At 38.1% G+C, this 17466-nt stretch overlaps 1 protein-coding gene and 1 long non-coding RNA gene across 3 annotated transcripts; one reads left to right on the top strand and one right to left on the bottom strand.

Moving 5' to 3' along the window:
* Positions 1 to 137: 137 nt before the first annotated feature.
* LOC148362751 (high affinity choline transporter 1-like) lies at positions 138 to 17246 on the top strand. The gene is made up of 9 exons (XM_088340274.1): positions 138 to 361; positions 4193 to 4396; positions 8018 to 8131; positions 11933 to 12088; positions 12187 to 12335; positions 12438 to 12584; positions 13303 to 13456; positions 14462 to 14679; positions 14750 to 17246. Exons 2-9 carry the CDS (start codon positions 4213 to 4215, stop codon positions 15275 to 15277), a joined length of 1650 nt encoding a protein of 549 aa, XP_088196400.1. The 5' UTR covers positions 138 to 361; positions 4193 to 4212; the 3' UTR covers positions 15278 to 17246.
* Positions 5370 to 16422, bottom strand: LOC148362752 (uncharacterized). 2 transcript variants are annotated; one of them, XR_015850895.1, is made up of 4 exons: positions 16328 to 16422; positions 15006 to 15180; positions 13273 to 13450; positions 5370 to 5519 (listed from the first exon to the last, which is right to left on the bottom strand). It is a non-coding gene; the product is annotated as an uncharacterized LOC148362752 (long non-coding RNA). The 2 variants fall into 2 exon arrangements; XR_015850894.1 differs by lacking the exon at positions 5370 to 5519 and having other exon boundaries at positions 12726 to 13450.
* Positions 17247 to 17466: the final 220 nt, after the last annotated feature.

Below are 17466 nucleotides of genomic sequence, written 5' to 3'. Positions count from 1 at the left end.
TTAAAACAACCCCCTTAATAATAATTTAATCACTATATCTAATGTTTCCTTCTTCATTATCATGACATAAATATGTATTACAAAACGGATTCTATTTTGAGCGCAGAGTAAACGTCGCACGACCTGCGCGCCCCGGCGACGGGGCAGTGCCACTTCCGGCGTCATGAGTCGGAAATTTTCCACTCGCTGTTGTTACGGTATGTGAACGCAGCTGCCTGATAGGAGAACAATAGAGCAGCTCAAAGAGGCCAGTTTGAAAATCCAGGAGCTGATCATCCAAGAGCGCCACCAGGCAGGTGTTAACATCGGGAGGAGAGAAAAAAAAACGCAGCAAGCTTTTCTTTTGTCCCCCGCCGGAGTGGTGAGTTTTAACGTCAAGTGGCTTTTAATATCAAATGTAGAGCTTATGATGTCAGAGATCTTCGCCCCCGGATCGCTTTAATAAGGTTTGGAGCGTTTACACGTGCACGCACGACTCTCTCATTTCAATTCACGCCAGAAGAAAAACTGTTATGGATGTTACTGCGTGAATCATAGCTACCCGTTAAAACACACGGACCTACTTCCACATAAGGGTCTTTTTTCTTGCATGTGCGCGTGCCATTGAGTTCCTTTCGTTACTCCCTCATATTGTCATCGTAGAACGAGGTCGCTATCATAAAGGACGACAGCAACCTTGCAATGGTGTCCTAAAGATAAATAATTGTTGTTGTCTGTTTATAATCAATATAAACCGCTGATGTAAGATTTTACATGTGTGCGCCATACAAAGTGTATCCGGTGGCCCTTCCCCCCAAAAATATCCCGGTGACGAGCATTAACTCCAGAGTCAGGCGACGTTTCCAGTTTGGCCTCGAAGGACCAAAAAGAAAGTGAGACGTATATTTGTAGCCCGCAGTTCACCTTGGGGTTGGGGTTACCCCACGGGCGTTACCAGCCCGTTTAAGCGGTGCTCAAGGCACCCTAAAAATCATTGCATTTTCTAAAAACTCTTTTCTCCAATAAAGGACAGAATAGGCTTAAATAAGATGAAAAACTATTTTTTAACAGTTAATACAAAACAAAAATGTGAACTATGCAGCGTTAGAAATACTACTGAAATGGTTCAGTCCATTTGATTCCTAGCATCTCTTTTCTTTGCTCCTCTTTCGCTTGTCTAGTGTTGCTTGCGGCATAGCGGTGGAGTCTGTGGAGGCTCCAGTGTTTTACGGTGAGAGTATGTTAGACAGTGTTTGTTTAAAGGCTATTTTACTACCCAATACCATGACTTTGTAATGTGTAATATGATATTCAAAAATAGGAAATGACACTCCTAAATCACTTCAAGTGAAATGAAAAAAGTGTTTTGATCAGCCAAACACACTGAGTGCTCAGCACTCCCAAAACCTTGAACTTAAAATTGCCCCCGGGTTACCCCCTATGTTCTAAAAACATCCCAGTTTTTAAAATACTGCATGGTGTAAGTCAGGTGTTGGCAAACCTTTTTAGTCACATTGGGTTAAAAACAAATTTGCAAAAGGAATGGGAGAAAAAAAATGGAATGATTTTAGATACGATAGATACAGTTTCAAATCCCATACTCTGGCAATAAATGAGGGAAAAGATACCGTAGGCCTGTCTCAGATTTTGGGGGATTTTAAAAAAATATGGTATATATTTTCTTGCACATTCGAATAAAACAAAGATATAAAAATTGAGTTTTTATAATAGCGTTGACGATGTCAATTCGCGAATAACCATGCAGACATTTACAAGTACATGTTGTGATTGTTTTTTAATTTTGGGGGGGATATAGCTAAACCAATTATTCAATTTGGTTTTGACACTATCAGAATTAAAGCAAAAAATTAAAAAATGTCCATTTCTTTTTAAAAGCAGTTAATTTTCAAATATTCATTGAAACATCAAATGAAATACAGCTAGATTAAAAGTTTGTTTTCATTAAATTTGATAAGTATCTTGATAATAAAATAAATACATAATTTAAAAAAAAAAGTAAAGAAACATGTAGGCAGCTATTTGAATGTTTGGGACACTGAAGAAAAGAGTAGCACCAAATCAACATATTTTCATGAGTAGTACTTTTCATTTGCCACTTAATACACATTATAATTATACTTTTAACATTTTCATTTGGCATGCCCAGATTAACTCGCCTGACTGGCAGCCTGTGGCCCACAGATTGTAGTTTGCCCACCCCTGATGTAGTTAATGTGAATTTCACAGTGTATGTAACCTGCTTAAGCTGGTACACTATGGCCTGGTTAAAGCATGGCGGGTTGCCTTTCAGTGTCCTGAATTCTTAAGATGGAGAAAAATTCAATCAAAACACGTGCACAGAAGTAATCTGGTAAATATCTCAGCACCCAAGGCCAAATGAGACTTTTTCATGTGAGTGCGGTGCTGGTGAGGTGTGAGCACGAGAGGTAAAATCGGCCTAAAAAAATCTGACACAGGTTCTGCGGGCGACCTTATTTAACTTAATTTGCGGGACCAAGGCCAAAATTTCATATTTTGTTGGGTCTCTGGAGGAGGAAGGGTGATTTATGATAACAAATTAAAGACCTTCTTCTGTAAAGAAAGGTAAATAAACTGTATGAACATGGTTTATATTTATGTGTCTGCAGAGGTTACATTAGGTGACAATTACCATAATTGACGGATTTTTTGAAGCGTTGACAAGAAAAATTTAAGGCTGTCCGTCATTTTTGCAGGTTAAAAATTGGGTCATAAACCACAGCTGCACTACGTCCTTAAGAGTCTAGTGCAGCCCTTTAAAAGAATTAATAATTTAAAAATATATATTTTAAAAAAGGGCAGCGAGGGAGAAACCCAGCTCAGCCAAATTTTTGGCATTTCTTGAATCCCAAGACTTTAACCTTCCGAATGATATTTGTAACGATGCATTTGAGTGATTGGTGACATTGTACAGGCACTGTTTCCGTACATGTCTGAGACACGTATTTGCTTCTTTGCAAGTTTTCGGTATGTTAAGGGGGTAATAGGGGTTTGACTGACCTATCTGACTGTTTTGTCGACGTTCCCATTGTAGCGCCTTATAATCCGGTGCGCCTTATGTATGGAAAATATGAGACCAAAATCTATTTTTGGGGGGTGCGCCCTATAACCCGGTGCGCCTTATAGTGCGGAAAATACTGTACTTTAAAAAATACTTTCATAAACCATAAAATTACAAACGTATAACTCTAAGAAATAAATCAAGCACATCTAAAGCCCAACTACTTTTTTTGACAGGTAGAACAACAAGCTAGCCCAGGGGTCGGTGCCCCAAAATGTTGAAAGAGCCATATTGAAGCAAAAAGCAAATTTGTCAGGAGCCGCACACCGTTATAAGCCTTATATAACCAAGTGAAGGACTCTGAGAGATGCGCTAAGTTACTCAGTAATGGCTTTAATGTAGCATAATGTAGCCAGGTAAGTGTACTGTTTCTTCTCCACAAATCTATTCAAGTAAAAACAATATGGTGACTTAAAAATATTTCCTGATGTACAAAATGTCCCGAAACTTACTCAAGTAAATGTAACTGAGTAAATAATACTATCCACCTCTGCTTGGTGCCCACGACCACTTTGTTTTTCACCCACCATGTAAATGTACTGAAAATGACCACAAAACTGAGAATTTTTGTTGCAAATACAATCGATAATGGTTTCAAGTAGTGAACAAAACCGTTGAAAATGTCAAAATATTTTTTTTCGTTAGTTGCAGGTCATTTTCTGTCGAGTCTGCATCTTGGAAAAGAAAACTAGGGTACCTTCAGTCAATTTAGGCTTATAAGGCTCAGCCAATAGCTATGGCTATCTGCTAATGAGAAAATAAGCTGTGAATGGCTGATTAATCCATTGAGGAAGAGTGGTTGAAAAACCAATAAATCAAAGTCAAACTGCATCATGCTAACCATAGCCTTCTAACAGCTGATAACAAAACAAACAACATTCACTGAGTGTGATGCAAAGTGTTGGCAAAGGAGCTTATGGTGGTCAACCAAACAATCATTTGTTGCACAAAACACCTTCGCGGAATTATTAATTTACGAGTTTACACTAAGCACCGCCGTAAAGCGTGGAAATCTGAAAGGAGCTTTCCTGAAACGCTGAGGTTCCTCCACTCGTATGAATGTTTAACCACGCCATGCTCATAGACCTATGACCTCCTGATTTGTGTCTGCAGTGTGTCGATATTTTTCCAACATGGCGGTGCACGTGGCCGGCCTTTTGGCGGTGATCGCATTTTACATTGTCATCCTGCTCACGGGCATCTTAGCCTCGCGCAAATCCAAGAAAGTGGAGAAGAAATGCGTCGGGAAAAAGAGCGAAGTCGCCATCGTCGGGGGACGGAACATCAACGTACTGATCGGTGTTTTTACCATGACAGGTGAAGTGTGCTGGTTTTTTTACCCATTTGTTTATTTTTTTCCCCATTAACGTTTTGGTTTGTTTTTCGCCATTGATTTGTAGGGGTGTAATGATTTAGACCAGGTGTGAGCAAGCTACGGCCCACGGGCCACTGGTCAGGCTTTTTCATCCGGTCTGCCAATCAAAAATGGTCGAAATATAATAACAATATGTACAATAGTAAATGAAGTACTACTAATAAAATATTTTATAGGATGCCAACTTAGTCCCCATTGTCTCTTTGTGTGTCTACAACACAAAGACTACGGAACTAAATATTAATTTTAGTGCTTTTCGTTCTGAAAATAAAATACTATATAAATACTACAAAAATACTATTGCAGTTATACTATAATACAAAAACACTACTACAGAAATATAAAAACAGAAATGCCTCAAAAGTACAACAACAGTAATATAACAGGTTTAAAAAATAACTACTACAGAGAGACTATCATGTTAATACTACAGAAATACTTCAAAAAACTTCAAAATAAATACTATAAAAATGCCACTACAGTAATACTTACTACTATAGAAATATTGCGACAAAAATGCTACCCAAAAACAACTACAGTAATATTACAAAAATACTAAGAAAATACTACTATATACATATTGAAAAAATATTTTAGAAGTACTATAAAAACACAACCAAGTAATATTACATAAATACTAAAGAAGTACCCCAAATATACTACTGCAATACTACAAAAATACTACTACTGATATACTTTAAACTATTTCTACAGAAATACTAGAGACACAAGAACACTATACTATGAAAATACTACTGCAGAATTGCTACAAAAATACAACACTATTACTACAAAAATGCTAATGAAATACTACAAAAATCCGACTAAATATACAACTACAGATATACTAAAACACTAAGTATCAAATTTAGTGCTTGAAACTGATATATTATTTGCTTTAAAAGTGAACATTTCAAAACCAATTTGATGAAACAATTTTATTTAAAAAACAATTTAAAAAACATAACATGTAGATGTCCGATTATTTATTTCTTCATAACTGAAAACAATTGGATAGGTCTCCAGGATCGGCCCTTGGCGTATTTTTTTAACCCGATACGGCCCCTGGAGAAAGAACACATGATGAAAAGCTAAATTTAGTTTTCACCCTTTTTTTATTAGTATTTGTTTTTTGAGCAGATTGTAGTGAAGTCAACATATGTTGAAGTTTCACCATTTTTTAATAACAAATGTATATCATTTATATTAAAATGATAACAAATGGTTCAAAGATCCACACAATATATTTGAAGACAAAATTCAACAAAACTGCCAAACCTGCTCTAAAGACAAAGGCTAATTCTTCAGCACATTTTATTTCACTATGTCATTTGATGATTTGATCAAATCTATGAAATAATATTAATGCCAGAGTGTGTATCCCCATATCCATGTTCCATATCAATACAAATATACTACCGTATTTTCCGCACTATATGGCGCACCGTGTTATAAGGCGCACCTTCAATGAATGATATATTTTAAAACTTTTGCCATACATAAGACGCACCCCATTATAAGGCGCTATAAGTGCATGCTGGTTTAAGATCAGGTAATTGTGCAATTTTGTAATTGTAATCGTGTGCAGTCCTTCGAGACATTTTTGTGATTAAGGGCTATTTACGGTAAATAAATGTGACTTGACTTGACTACAGTAGAGAATGTAGTTATGTTATGCAACCTCTAGATGTTGCCACGCTAAAGGGAATGTCAACAAAACATTCAAAAAGGTCAAACTTTATTGTTAACAAACAAGCTTTCCACAACTCCATTCACTCCCAAAATAAATAAACAGCCGTTTTATTATTTTCTCTGAGGTAAAGCATTTTCGTGACACATCTTTAACATCTTTGAACAACATCAAGGCATATCATTTTACTTTTCCTCCATTTAGTCAACACGCAAAAAAAAAAACGTCTGATACTGTTATTTTAAATGAAACGTTAGTGCAATCGCAATAAAGTGACACTCGTAATGTGCAAAAACAACAAGTGCAAGACAATAACAATAAAGCAATAACATAATAACTGTAAAATGTAAAACGTAAACACACAAAAGAAAAACAAAGATCACTCTATAAGCTCCTCATCGACGAATCCCTCGAATTCTTCTTCTGCAGTGTTCGAATTGACCATCTCTTCATCATCTTGCTTTATTGCCACGGAAACTTTGTTGAGTTTTCCTTACTTGGCGGAGCTTATCTTCATCCTTTCTCCACTTCCGTACCATCGATTCATTTATGTTTAACTCTCTCGCTGCCGCTCTATTGCCGTGTTGTGCTGCGTGACTGATCGCCTTAAGTTTAAACTCGGCGTTGTACGCGTGTCTCTTAACAGGAGCCATTTTTTTTTATACAAATGCACGTATGAAAGAGAATCGTTGTTTAATATTTCCCAGTATGCACAGCGCGAAAAATGGAGTCGGCGGCTGTTTCTCGTAGTTGCGAGACCTTGCGAATTTAATATTGAGCCATATATAAGGCGCACTGTGTTATAAGGCGCATGGTCAGCTTTTGAAAAATTTTTAGACTTTTAGGTGCGCCTTATAGTGCGGAAAATACGGTACTTGAAATTTTTCTTCCGCCCTCACTTAAGTGTTGAGGCTCATTTTGACCGTCATTTTTGTCCTAAATAATAGTTTCAAAACAAGGTACAAGCAAAGTTATTTTGGAAAAATGTCCTAAAATACTGCAAACATTAGGGCTGCACTGAGCGAGCAAGAGAGAGAAAGGAGTGCCTTGCGCTGTGTGCAGAGATCCACCCACCTCTACCACTCTACTGATTAAATTGCTATGAGTGGTTTGCTGGCTTTTTTATTGATTTACAGTTGGATCGGTGGGTTTTCATCACAAAGTATCTCAACAGATAACATACATAGTTTGATGAGCTTACGTTTAAAGAGGTTCTTAGCGACCCACTGGCAAAACGCAGTCTGTAAACTGTAGTTGAAAATGTGCCCTATATATACTGGACTGAACCTAATAAACATGCGGTCTACCGTCAGCTTTGCGTTCACCAAAATCGGGGTGAAATCACACGATTTGAAAACACCCACTCACAAGATCAAAAGCGTAAAATTACTTTGCCGTAGGTCTCCGACCCCTGGTTTGTATGACAGTTCATGTATTTCTGTTTATCATTAAAATCTCTCTTTTTATTTATGAAGGTTTTTTTTACCACTAGGAGGCTCAGAATAATGTACAATGTCCCTTTAAGATAGCAATCACAAGCTTTTAGTAGTTTTTTTTCAACTGGCATTGACTTGACCTTACTTTAAAACTGATCTCAAAATGTTTTTTCTTGTCCGAACTTTTAGCACAATTAAGTTTTTATTGAATATTACTTCAAGTAAATATGTGTTTGGGTGGGGTTACTTTTTTTTCAATGGTCCAGAGTGACGGGTAAAATCAAGATGTCACCCAGTTTTTTTTTTTAAAAAAAAGGGATTTTAATTTTAGAGATAGCTTTCAGTACTGAACTATGGCATCTGAACAAATAATTTTCCAGACCAAACAAAAAAATGGTACAGTATATCTTATGTGGATTGTTTTCTTTGTCTTTTAGCAACATGGGTAGGAGGAGGTTACATCATGGGAACTGCTGAGGCTGTTTACTCCCCGTCTCAAGGTCTCCTTTGGGCATTTGGCCCTCTAGCATACCTTTGTAATTTTCTTTTAGGTGAGTATCTTAAGTTGCAGTCATACTGTACATTTCAATAAAATGGCAATCGTTAGTTTATTATTAATGTTGGTGCCTCTGTTAGTTTAGTGCTCAGTTTATTTGCAACCTAAAAGGGTATTGAACAACTAAGGGTCATAGAAAGAAGTTTTGAAGTCCCTTTTGTTAAACAATAATTTTGTCATGCAGACTTTTTAAAGTTGACGTGTCTTTTTTTATTGTGTTTGTCTGCAATATTTTTTCTCCTGAGAAATCATGATCCTTCAATTCCTCTCATCTTTGCTGAGATAATATGGGAAAGACAAACATTGGTCTTTTGAGAGTTAAAAAGAAACAGCTGACAGCCCCAGAAATCTGTCTGTTTATATATGGAATTTTCTGCTATTAACAAAATCAGGGCACAATACTGCCACCAGTTTACTCACAAATGCGACCAAATTCACACTGTGTACAGGTAAAATCAATAGTTTTGATCACTTTCTTATATGTAATTACTTGACTTCTCAGTATATCTATTTATTCAGTTGTTATAGTCTACAATCTTCCAAATAATGTTTTAGTTTGCAGTTGAGAGAAGACCTTGAGTCTTATCAAAACATTCCAGACCCAGTCTGGGCAAAGGGTTTTGTCATAGTCTGCCCTCTTGGTATACAGTATGTTAATGTCAGCCATTTTGATTGTACATTTAGGGAAACCATACAGCCTTCTTCTGTTCTCACATATCTAAATATAATATGATAGAGTAGTTGTAATAAAGATCTCAATAAAACCGCTTAACTCCAGAAGTTGTTCTACTCGTGGCGTCTCGCAACCCAGATGTTATACAAACACGGGGAGGAAAAAAGGTAATCCTCCTTTAATGCATTTTCTGAGTTTTATGAGTACTTGTGCGCTCATTGCGGTTATTTTTATAATCCAAAGCACTGCTGGGACTTGTTGCATAGAGACATATGATACACACAAATTGCGTCCTACTCGCTAATAAACCCTTATGTTTATTGATTTCTCCGGAACATTTACAATTTAATTTCTGCCCCACAGCGAAAAAACTAAACATGTATCCATCCTTACATAGTGGATGTTACCGTTGAATACGTCCATAAGAAGTGTAAGCCACTTATAAGCACAAAGTATAAACAGTTAGGGCTCGGTCACACAGCCGTTTGCGTCTGTATCGCGGGTAAAATTTTACGTTTTTTTTTTTTGCCCGTGGTTGCCCGCGATGGAAAATGCGCAAAATTGGCCAACCCGCTGTTCATTGGTGGTATGCCCGCAAAACAGACGCCGGCGACTGTTCCGCTTCCTCATCGCGTCATTTCCGCGTCATTTTCTCGTGTGGACCACGGGTATAAAAGCTGCCGAGCCGGCGATATGCCGAGAAATGCATCCTTGCCGAGCTTTGCATCCCCTCGCTACTATAACCACTTTTACCTCGTTTTATCTCACTTTTAGGGAATTTAATGGCAAACATATAACCAAAACCACTTCGTCTTGCATTTGTTGGGAATGTAATACAACTTAAAGCATTCCGTCTTTGTATTTGTTGTGAATGTAGTCGAACGGTAATGCACGCCGTATACAAATCACTTTTGAGCAGCTAACATGTTTATTTTGCCTTTTTCTATTCAAATCGCTCGTATTGAAACTGTTATGCACTCTACCATAAAGCTTATTTCTGCATAATAAGCTACGGTAGAGTGCATAACAGATTTTTTTTTTTTTTAATTGTTGAAAAACAATTAGTATATAAAAAGTATATAAATCACTTTTGAGAACAGTTCTCAAAAGTGATTTATATACGGTGTGCATTACCGTTCGATTACGTTCACAACAAAAACAAAGACGGAATGGTTTAAGTTGTATTACATTCCCAACAAATGCAAGACGAAGTGGATTTGGTTATATGTTCGCCATTACATTCTCTAAAAGTGAGATAAAACGAGGTAAAAGTGGTTGTAGTAGCGAGGGTATGCAAATCTCGGCAGGGATGCATTTCTCGGCATAACACCGGACTGTAGAAATCATAACCGCTCAAGACACAGTCCCGTGAAGATCAAGATTTGAAGCTATGGCACCGAAGAAGCCAATATGTTATTATTGTAATAGTTTTTCATTTTTATTTTATTATCTTGTTATGAAATGAAAATAAATGTCAAGAAATAAAAATGGATTAAGACGAGGTCACTACGGTGACGGAGATCCATGTTCACCCCTTGACGTCTCGAGCACAACTGACGTGCGCTCGGCAAATCGCGCTGTATATACGCGGAGAAAGGCGTTTGACTCACACGGGTAACACTCTAATTTCACGTAATAACACCGCGATACCGGCGCAGAACATGCTATGACCGTGCTCCACCCACGATTACCCGCTGAAATTTCGCGTCCTACCCACGTGTAACCACGCCCTGGCCGCGGCCATAGCACGTCGTTCCGCGTCATTACCTCGTGTGTACCACGTGTGCCGCCCGCGGTTAACACGTGGTCTAAAGTTTTGAGCAGCGCAAAACCTTTTCGCGCGGCCAACCGCGTGTGAATTTCCGACCGCGTGTAAAGCACTGCTGTATCTCGTCTATATGGCGATCTCAAAGCGTCCAACAGCGTCTGCTTCACGGGCAGAAATTTCTGGCCGTGATTCAGCCTCGATACGCCCGTGAAAGGCTGTGTGACTGGGCCCTAAAGTTTTGAGCAGCGCAAATTTCTGGCCGTGATTCAGCCTCTATACAGACGCAAACGGCTTTGTGACCGGGCCCTTAGGACGCAGCGATGGAGCAGACTTTTGAAAAATAAAAATAAGGCCAGTGCCACGTTAACATTTCTGAATGACATAAATTAAATGAAAATGTAATGTCAAATGTAGAAACCAAATTTATTTACATAATGAGATTGCTCCCCCCATTTAGAAACTCGCCACACATATGGGGTTATTTCGTTTATCTCCAGTCATTTATTTGGATTGCTCCGATAATGTGACGACTGATCCCAGTGAGACCATCACCCGCATGTAAACATGTAAACAAAGGTTTGGTGGTCAACGAGTGCTCAATCTGTTCATAATATATTTGTCTTGGTTGTTTGATTCTTATCTATTGTTTGGATATTTGGCAGGAGCTCTGACCTTTAATCCCCCCCACCCCCTGTTCTCAGCGTATTCAGCAGGCTTGTCGCTGCTTATTAGATGGCGAGGCTTATGCGATTAAACTTCTAATGTATTATATTACATAGGTGACCTGCGATTCGGTTCATTGTCCTTCACAGAGGAGTGGCCACGCAGTTAATCATAAGATTCGGATTTTCGGGTCGTGTGATGTGTTAATACTTCTGTAGCATTTATAAAGATGCCGGGTTAGATGTTCTTTGAAGGCAAATGCCATATTGTATGCAGGGATGCCATCTGCAGTTTATCACTTATCTTGTCATGTTCACTATATAACTGAATACCAACAAAAGTTTATTCAAAATAGTTTTTGTGTTTATTTTTAAATTGTTTTATTTTTGAAGACATTTTTGGTGGTTTAGTGGTTTTTCACTCATTTAAGGTTTGAGAACAACTATACAGAGAATGTCAGTAAAAATGATAAAGGGATTGTTGGGCTTCTCAAACGATCTAATAATGATTAGAATTCAACTAACACGGGTTTCTTTTTACTGAAGTCATTGACTTTGTCTGTCCTCTGTCACTTGAACCCTAGTAAAGGATTAATGAACATTTAGTCCTTGATTCCTCAATTTAGGTTTAAATCATTTACCCAATTTTTTTTACTTCACTGTTGACTATGTTTTGTTTTTCTGTCTTTTAAGGAGGATTGTTTTTTGCCAAACAAATGAGGTCCAAGCGCTACGTGACCATGTTGGACCCGTTTCAGCTTCGCTACGGCCAATTGTTTACCGTGGCAATATTACTTCCTGCTTTGTTCAGTGATATTTTATGGGTTGCGTGCATCCTTGCCGCACTCGGTAAGTGATGATGATAATCACAAATGAACGGAAACTAAAAAAATGTTGAATCGGTTACAATCTGTGTTTTTGTTTTTCTTGTTTATTTCATTTTCTAGGAGGAACAATGAGAATCATCCTGCAATTATCATCTGTTGTCTCCATTTTGCTATCGGCGGCTGTCTCCATCATCTACACTTTTCTAGGGGGCCTGTATGCGGTTGCATACACTGACATCATCCAACTGTCCTTTATATTTGTTAGTCTGGTGAGCTCCAAATATGTTCTGTCACAACCAATGAGGACGCTTTTGTTTTAAAAATCAGTTTCCTGACCAGATTTTAGACTAACATTTTCCTTTTTTCTTCAGTGGTTGTGTATCCCGTTCATGCTTCTAAGTCCTGTGGTTACAAACATTGCACAAACTGCCCATTTGAACCAGTCAAGCGTCCAGTCATGGATAGGGGAAGTAAAGTTTGAAGATGCTGGAAAATGGGCGGATGACTTTCTCATTTTGGTCAGTAATGTTTTAATACAGTCATTTCATAAGAAACATGATAAACAAATGAGAAGTATAATTAGTTAACTATCTAGTTTTTGTTGTCTTAAAAATACAAATTGTTTGACCCAACCTCTCTACTCACCTAGCTAATTATTTATTAATTTATAATTGAACCGCCTTTCCCCACAAAGCCAGCAGGGGTGCTAAGGCCCATTTCAGCTGACAGGGCAGCAGACTGGACTGGTTGCCAGACAAATGCAAGATTAAATCATAATAAACCATTATTTTAAAAGAAGTAAATTAATTATTTGTCATATTTTTTCACTATCAACCCTTGTGAAGACACAGTCATTGTTTTCATGTTTATTGATTTCCAAATACGGTTGACTTGATATAAGTTCATTAATCACACAAATCACCCTGTTTTAAGTCTGAATATTTATGTATGTCTATCATATTAAGTTGTAACAAATGATACTAAATAATTTAGTACAAAGAAAGATACTCGCGATGACCTCCCCCTTCTTCTGTTTGGATCTCGTATGTTTTCGAAGTTTTCCTCTCATTTTTTTGTCTCATCAGCAACATTGAGAACTGCGCCCTTGAACTCGACTTGACAAGCTTCCCAACCAATGAAGCCTGAGCTCCACAACAGGCTCATATATTTAGCTCTCAAGTGATATTAATAAATGAAGTACTTTACCCTATGTGATGTAAGCATGTTATGTTACAGGCCTTAGGTGGACTAGCATATCAATCTTTGCACCAGAGAATCCTAGCCGCGGCCTCCTCCACCAAGGCGCAGGTGACGTGCTTTGCTGCCGCTGGCCTTTCTTTTATCATGGGGATCCCTTCAGTGATCATTGGAGCCGTGGCTGCATCTGCAGGTACATAAACATCTTGTAACGCTCCGCTGCGCATACTATTCAAGTTTGGATAATCATGTGCACCAACAAACTTCTCAATGAAATGTTAACCTTGAACCATGGGTTGAGAAAATTGGCACTTCCTTCTATTGTAACCTTAGGCCCGGTGTTGACAGTGGCTCCTCGAACTGTGAAGGGTGCTCATTCCCAACAGATATGCAGCATGCACTTGTAACCTGATCCTCCTGCAACCTCACAGTGCTTCTTAACTGCAGTCCACTTGAGAGTTCTACGTTATCTAGCTGTGATTTGACAACAAGCGAGAAAATAGTTTTCTTTGATTCATACATGCTCCGATTACTTATCCAAGGCCACAGGAGTGCTCTAGATCCATCCCAACTGTCTTCAAAAAGTAGGCAGGGGTACAAATATTGAAAACCAAATGTTTTTTTACTATAACATGCTACACAAACCAAACAAACTGCTAAATGTATGAAAACACAAACCCATAAATTGATATTAAAATACATTCAAAATCCTTGCAGCATATAAAAAGATGTATTCCTACTAAGGTCAATTAAAAAATCAATCGGGATTCCATCAATACCTGATCATTGAATTAATCATTTCTTCATGCACCTCCTTTTGTTATTTCGCCTTCATCGCTTCATTATTAAGAAAGGGAAAGACGATATAGTTCTTAAAAAATTGAAGGTAATTTAATCTCTCTATTGCAGTGTTTAACCTGAAGATGGCGCCACACACAGTTTTTGCTTCCGAATTAAGTTTTCACCAAGACACCTGATAATAAAAGCCAAACATTGGATTTGGTGGTGAGTTGCAAGGAACCACATGGGCCTGTAATGTCTACAGGTTTGAAGTAGATTTTTTTTGACGGCGGATTTAAGTTGAATATTTAGGAACTGTCTTTAAAAGAGTATGTAATAATTATTTAGGATGCATACATCGAATTTCCCATGATTACAGTGTTTTTTTTTCCACCCCTTTCTGTATGCCTTTTCTAAGACTGGAACCAGACAGAATACGGTCTACCACCACCATATGATCGAGGTGAGGCCGGTAACGTCCTGCCGCTGGCCCTGTGCTACATCACACCCACGTGGGTGTCGGTGTTGGGCATCGGCGCTATTGCCGCAGCTGTCATGTCTTCAATGGACTCGACATTGCTGTCATCGGCGTCCATGTTCACGCAAAACATTTATAAGACAACTTTGAGAAAGCAGGTGAGTTGGCCAGATTCATGGATAACCTGATGATTCTTTGTTGACGCTTTGGCATGTTTTTGTTTTTCAGGCGTCAGACCGGGAGCTGCAGTGGGTGATAAAAATCAGCGTGCTGTTGGTGGGCATGGCAGGAACTGGGCTGGCTTTTAATAAAAGCAGCATTCTTTCTCTCTGGCTGCTCGCTACCGATCTGCTCTACTGTATTGTGATCCCGCAGCTGGCCTGCGTGGTGCACCTCCCATTTGCCAATTGCTACGGTGCCATAAGTGGCTACGTGATAGCATTCCTGCTGCGCATACTGAGCGGAGAGCCGGCGCTCGGCATACCTCCGGTGCTGCTGTACCCGGGTTGGAGGGAGAAAGGTGGCGTCATCATTCAATACTTTCCCTTTAGGACGTTTATTGCGTGCATTTCCCTGGTGGCCATCGTTCTTGTGTCATGGCTAGCCCAGCTTGCCTTCTCCCACGAGCGAATTCCTCAGTCCTGGGATGTGATGGATGCCTTCAAAGAGAAAATTGAGGCAGAAGAGGAAGAGCAGGAAAAATCAATACCACCTTTCCACAAAGAAAGGAATTACATCTTTAATACAGCATTATAAATTCCCACTATATGTCTAACCTAATTTAATGAATATTTACGCACACATTCCTTCAGTATTTATGTTTTACACTGTAATGTCTTCTACAAAGTATTGATTGGCCATGAAATTAAACCCCAAGGGTTTTGTAGACTGCTGAGCCGAAAACAACAGAGGCAGTTAAACTGAGCTATTATAATCACAGGACTTCTGTCTTGAAGCACCTATTTTCCTTTAAACCCTTTTATATATACATAAAAAAACTTTGCAAACCGACTGATTTAGTTTAAGTGTTCCTATTCTCTGTACTCTGATAATTTTCTACTATATGCACTGGACCTTGTGGCGTGAAACTCAGGTATGGGTGTGAATTTCTGGCTTTATTTTATCTAATGCAACGGGTTTTCCTCAAGTTATCAGAAAAGTAAGATAAAATATTGGTTATATTTAAGAACGTGGGTGTAGATCTTACGTCAATACTTCGATTTATTTTTATCGATTTTTATTTTACATTTGGGAAACTGGCAATAGCGCCTCTATTGGTACCTGTTGTGTTGCACAAAGTACAATGTCAGTTCGGTTTAACGTTTTTTTTCTTGTTGGGTTCAACAAATTAATTTGAGTCTTCATTGTCAATAAGTTAATTCCTCTATATTGACAACGTATTACAACTATTTACGTTTTAAAAGCAAGACAAATGCTTTGTCATCTTTCCGGTACCGAGCAATAAATAAAAATTCTGTCAATTTACACGACTTGGCCTATTTCAGACAGTGCTAATACATTTTAAGTGTTCAGACACCTAGTAGAGTATAAAAATAACGTATTTTCATATGAAAATATACAATTATATTTCTTAAAAACGCCTTGCATGTACAGAACAAGACCTTCACTCGAATAACTTTTTTATAAAGTCGACATTCATGTTTGCACAGCTTTCATTTTTCGGTCCTTACAGTTACATTCAAACCGAACAATTTCCTAAATACGATTTTCGGGTCCCCACTATCCTACAAATACAAAATTAATCAAATACCATCTCAAGAGAATGATTTAAGTTAAAAAACAAACCGTTTTTTTCCAGCACGGGGCAGCCACTTTGAAAGGTAGTGTCGAGGGTTTATGACGTAGTCTAGCTAACTAATCAAATCTCAATCTTCAAACTAATAAATCTGTGACTTTTGACAGGTTGTGGCCCATAAAACACATATTTTGCAAAAAAAAAAATATATATATATCTACAAATATTCTCCTTCTGTTATTCATAATAAACTTAATAATGATGCATATATATTTTGAAAAAAAAATCTACAAATATTCTTCTGTTATTCATAAAAAACGTAATAATGATGTAGACTTGAAATGTGCATAAGAGATCCAGAGACACTGCGCTTAGAAGAGATGGGCTACATACAATTTAGCACCATCTAGTGGTGAACAGTAGTTATTTCATTATGTCAGATATGTTTGGGTGGGTGGTTCCCTGAAGCACTAGGGTCGTAGGGTAGGGGCACCATTATCTGTGTGTCTCGGGTAACTACACCCTGGTGGCGCCCGTTTCTCTACAGGCGAACACATTTTCTTCAATACACAGTATCGTGCGCGATTTAAAATATCCCGCTAATTGAAACATTCTTATATATTGTTAGAAATTAGAGTGTTTACTTAACTTCTTCCTCGGTAGTTCACAAGTACAAGGCTGCACATTGGTATACAGCGACACCACATATTCCATTTTTGTTAGAATGGGACACAAACAGTAGCATTAATCTGAAATACGCAATAACTCTTCGGTAAGTATGAGCTTATAGAAAACATGCATTTCAATATTCATTACCAGATTAGAGGTAAATATTTATCAAAGGTAAGCAATATTGTAAGGAACTATACTGTCAATATCTGTAAGCAAAAGTGTGTAAACCTTGTAAACGTAAGCAGACTGTATGAGGATCACATCATAAACAAACATGACAATTTTTAAAACAATGAACATTCATCATGTCTTTTTTTTTTTTTTTTTTTTTTTTTTTTGAACATCACATCTTTTCTGTATCTTTTTTTTTTAAGTCACGTAATCTTGAAGCCATGCAGGAGCATGTCGTATTCTCGGTGCACTAGGAGAGGGATGTGGTGAGGGCACAGGTTCAGGTGGCTCAGCACCTTGGTTGCTTGGCAGGAGGCAAGCATCAGCAGGCTGTGGCGCTGAAGCA

Source organism: Urocampus carinirostris, chromosome 7 (genome assembly GCF_059441175.1).
Source record: "Urocampus carinirostris isolate Australia breed hairy pipefish chromosome 7, RoL_Ucar_1.0, whole genome shotgun sequence".
Lineage (NCBI taxonomy): Eukaryota > Metazoa > Chordata > Actinopteri > Syngnathiformes > Syngnathidae > Urocampus > Urocampus carinirostris.
This window is presented reverse-complemented; position numbering and strand designations above follow the sequence as displayed.

Excerpts from the sequence above, each read along its gene's own strand:
- LOC148362751 (XM_088340274.1), top strand. The coding sequence starts at position 4,213 with ATGGCGGTGCACGTGGCCGGCCTTTTGGCGGTGATCGCATTTTACATT. Across the intron at positions 12,089-12,186 it reads GTGCATCCTTGCCGCACTCG|GAGGAACAATGAGAATCATC; the intron begins GTAAGTGATGAT and ends TTCATTTTCTAG. Across the intron at positions 14,680-14,749 it reads AGACAACTTTGAGAAAGCAG|GCGTCAGACCGGGAGCTGCA; the intron begins GTGAGTTGGCCA and ends TTTGTTTTTCAG.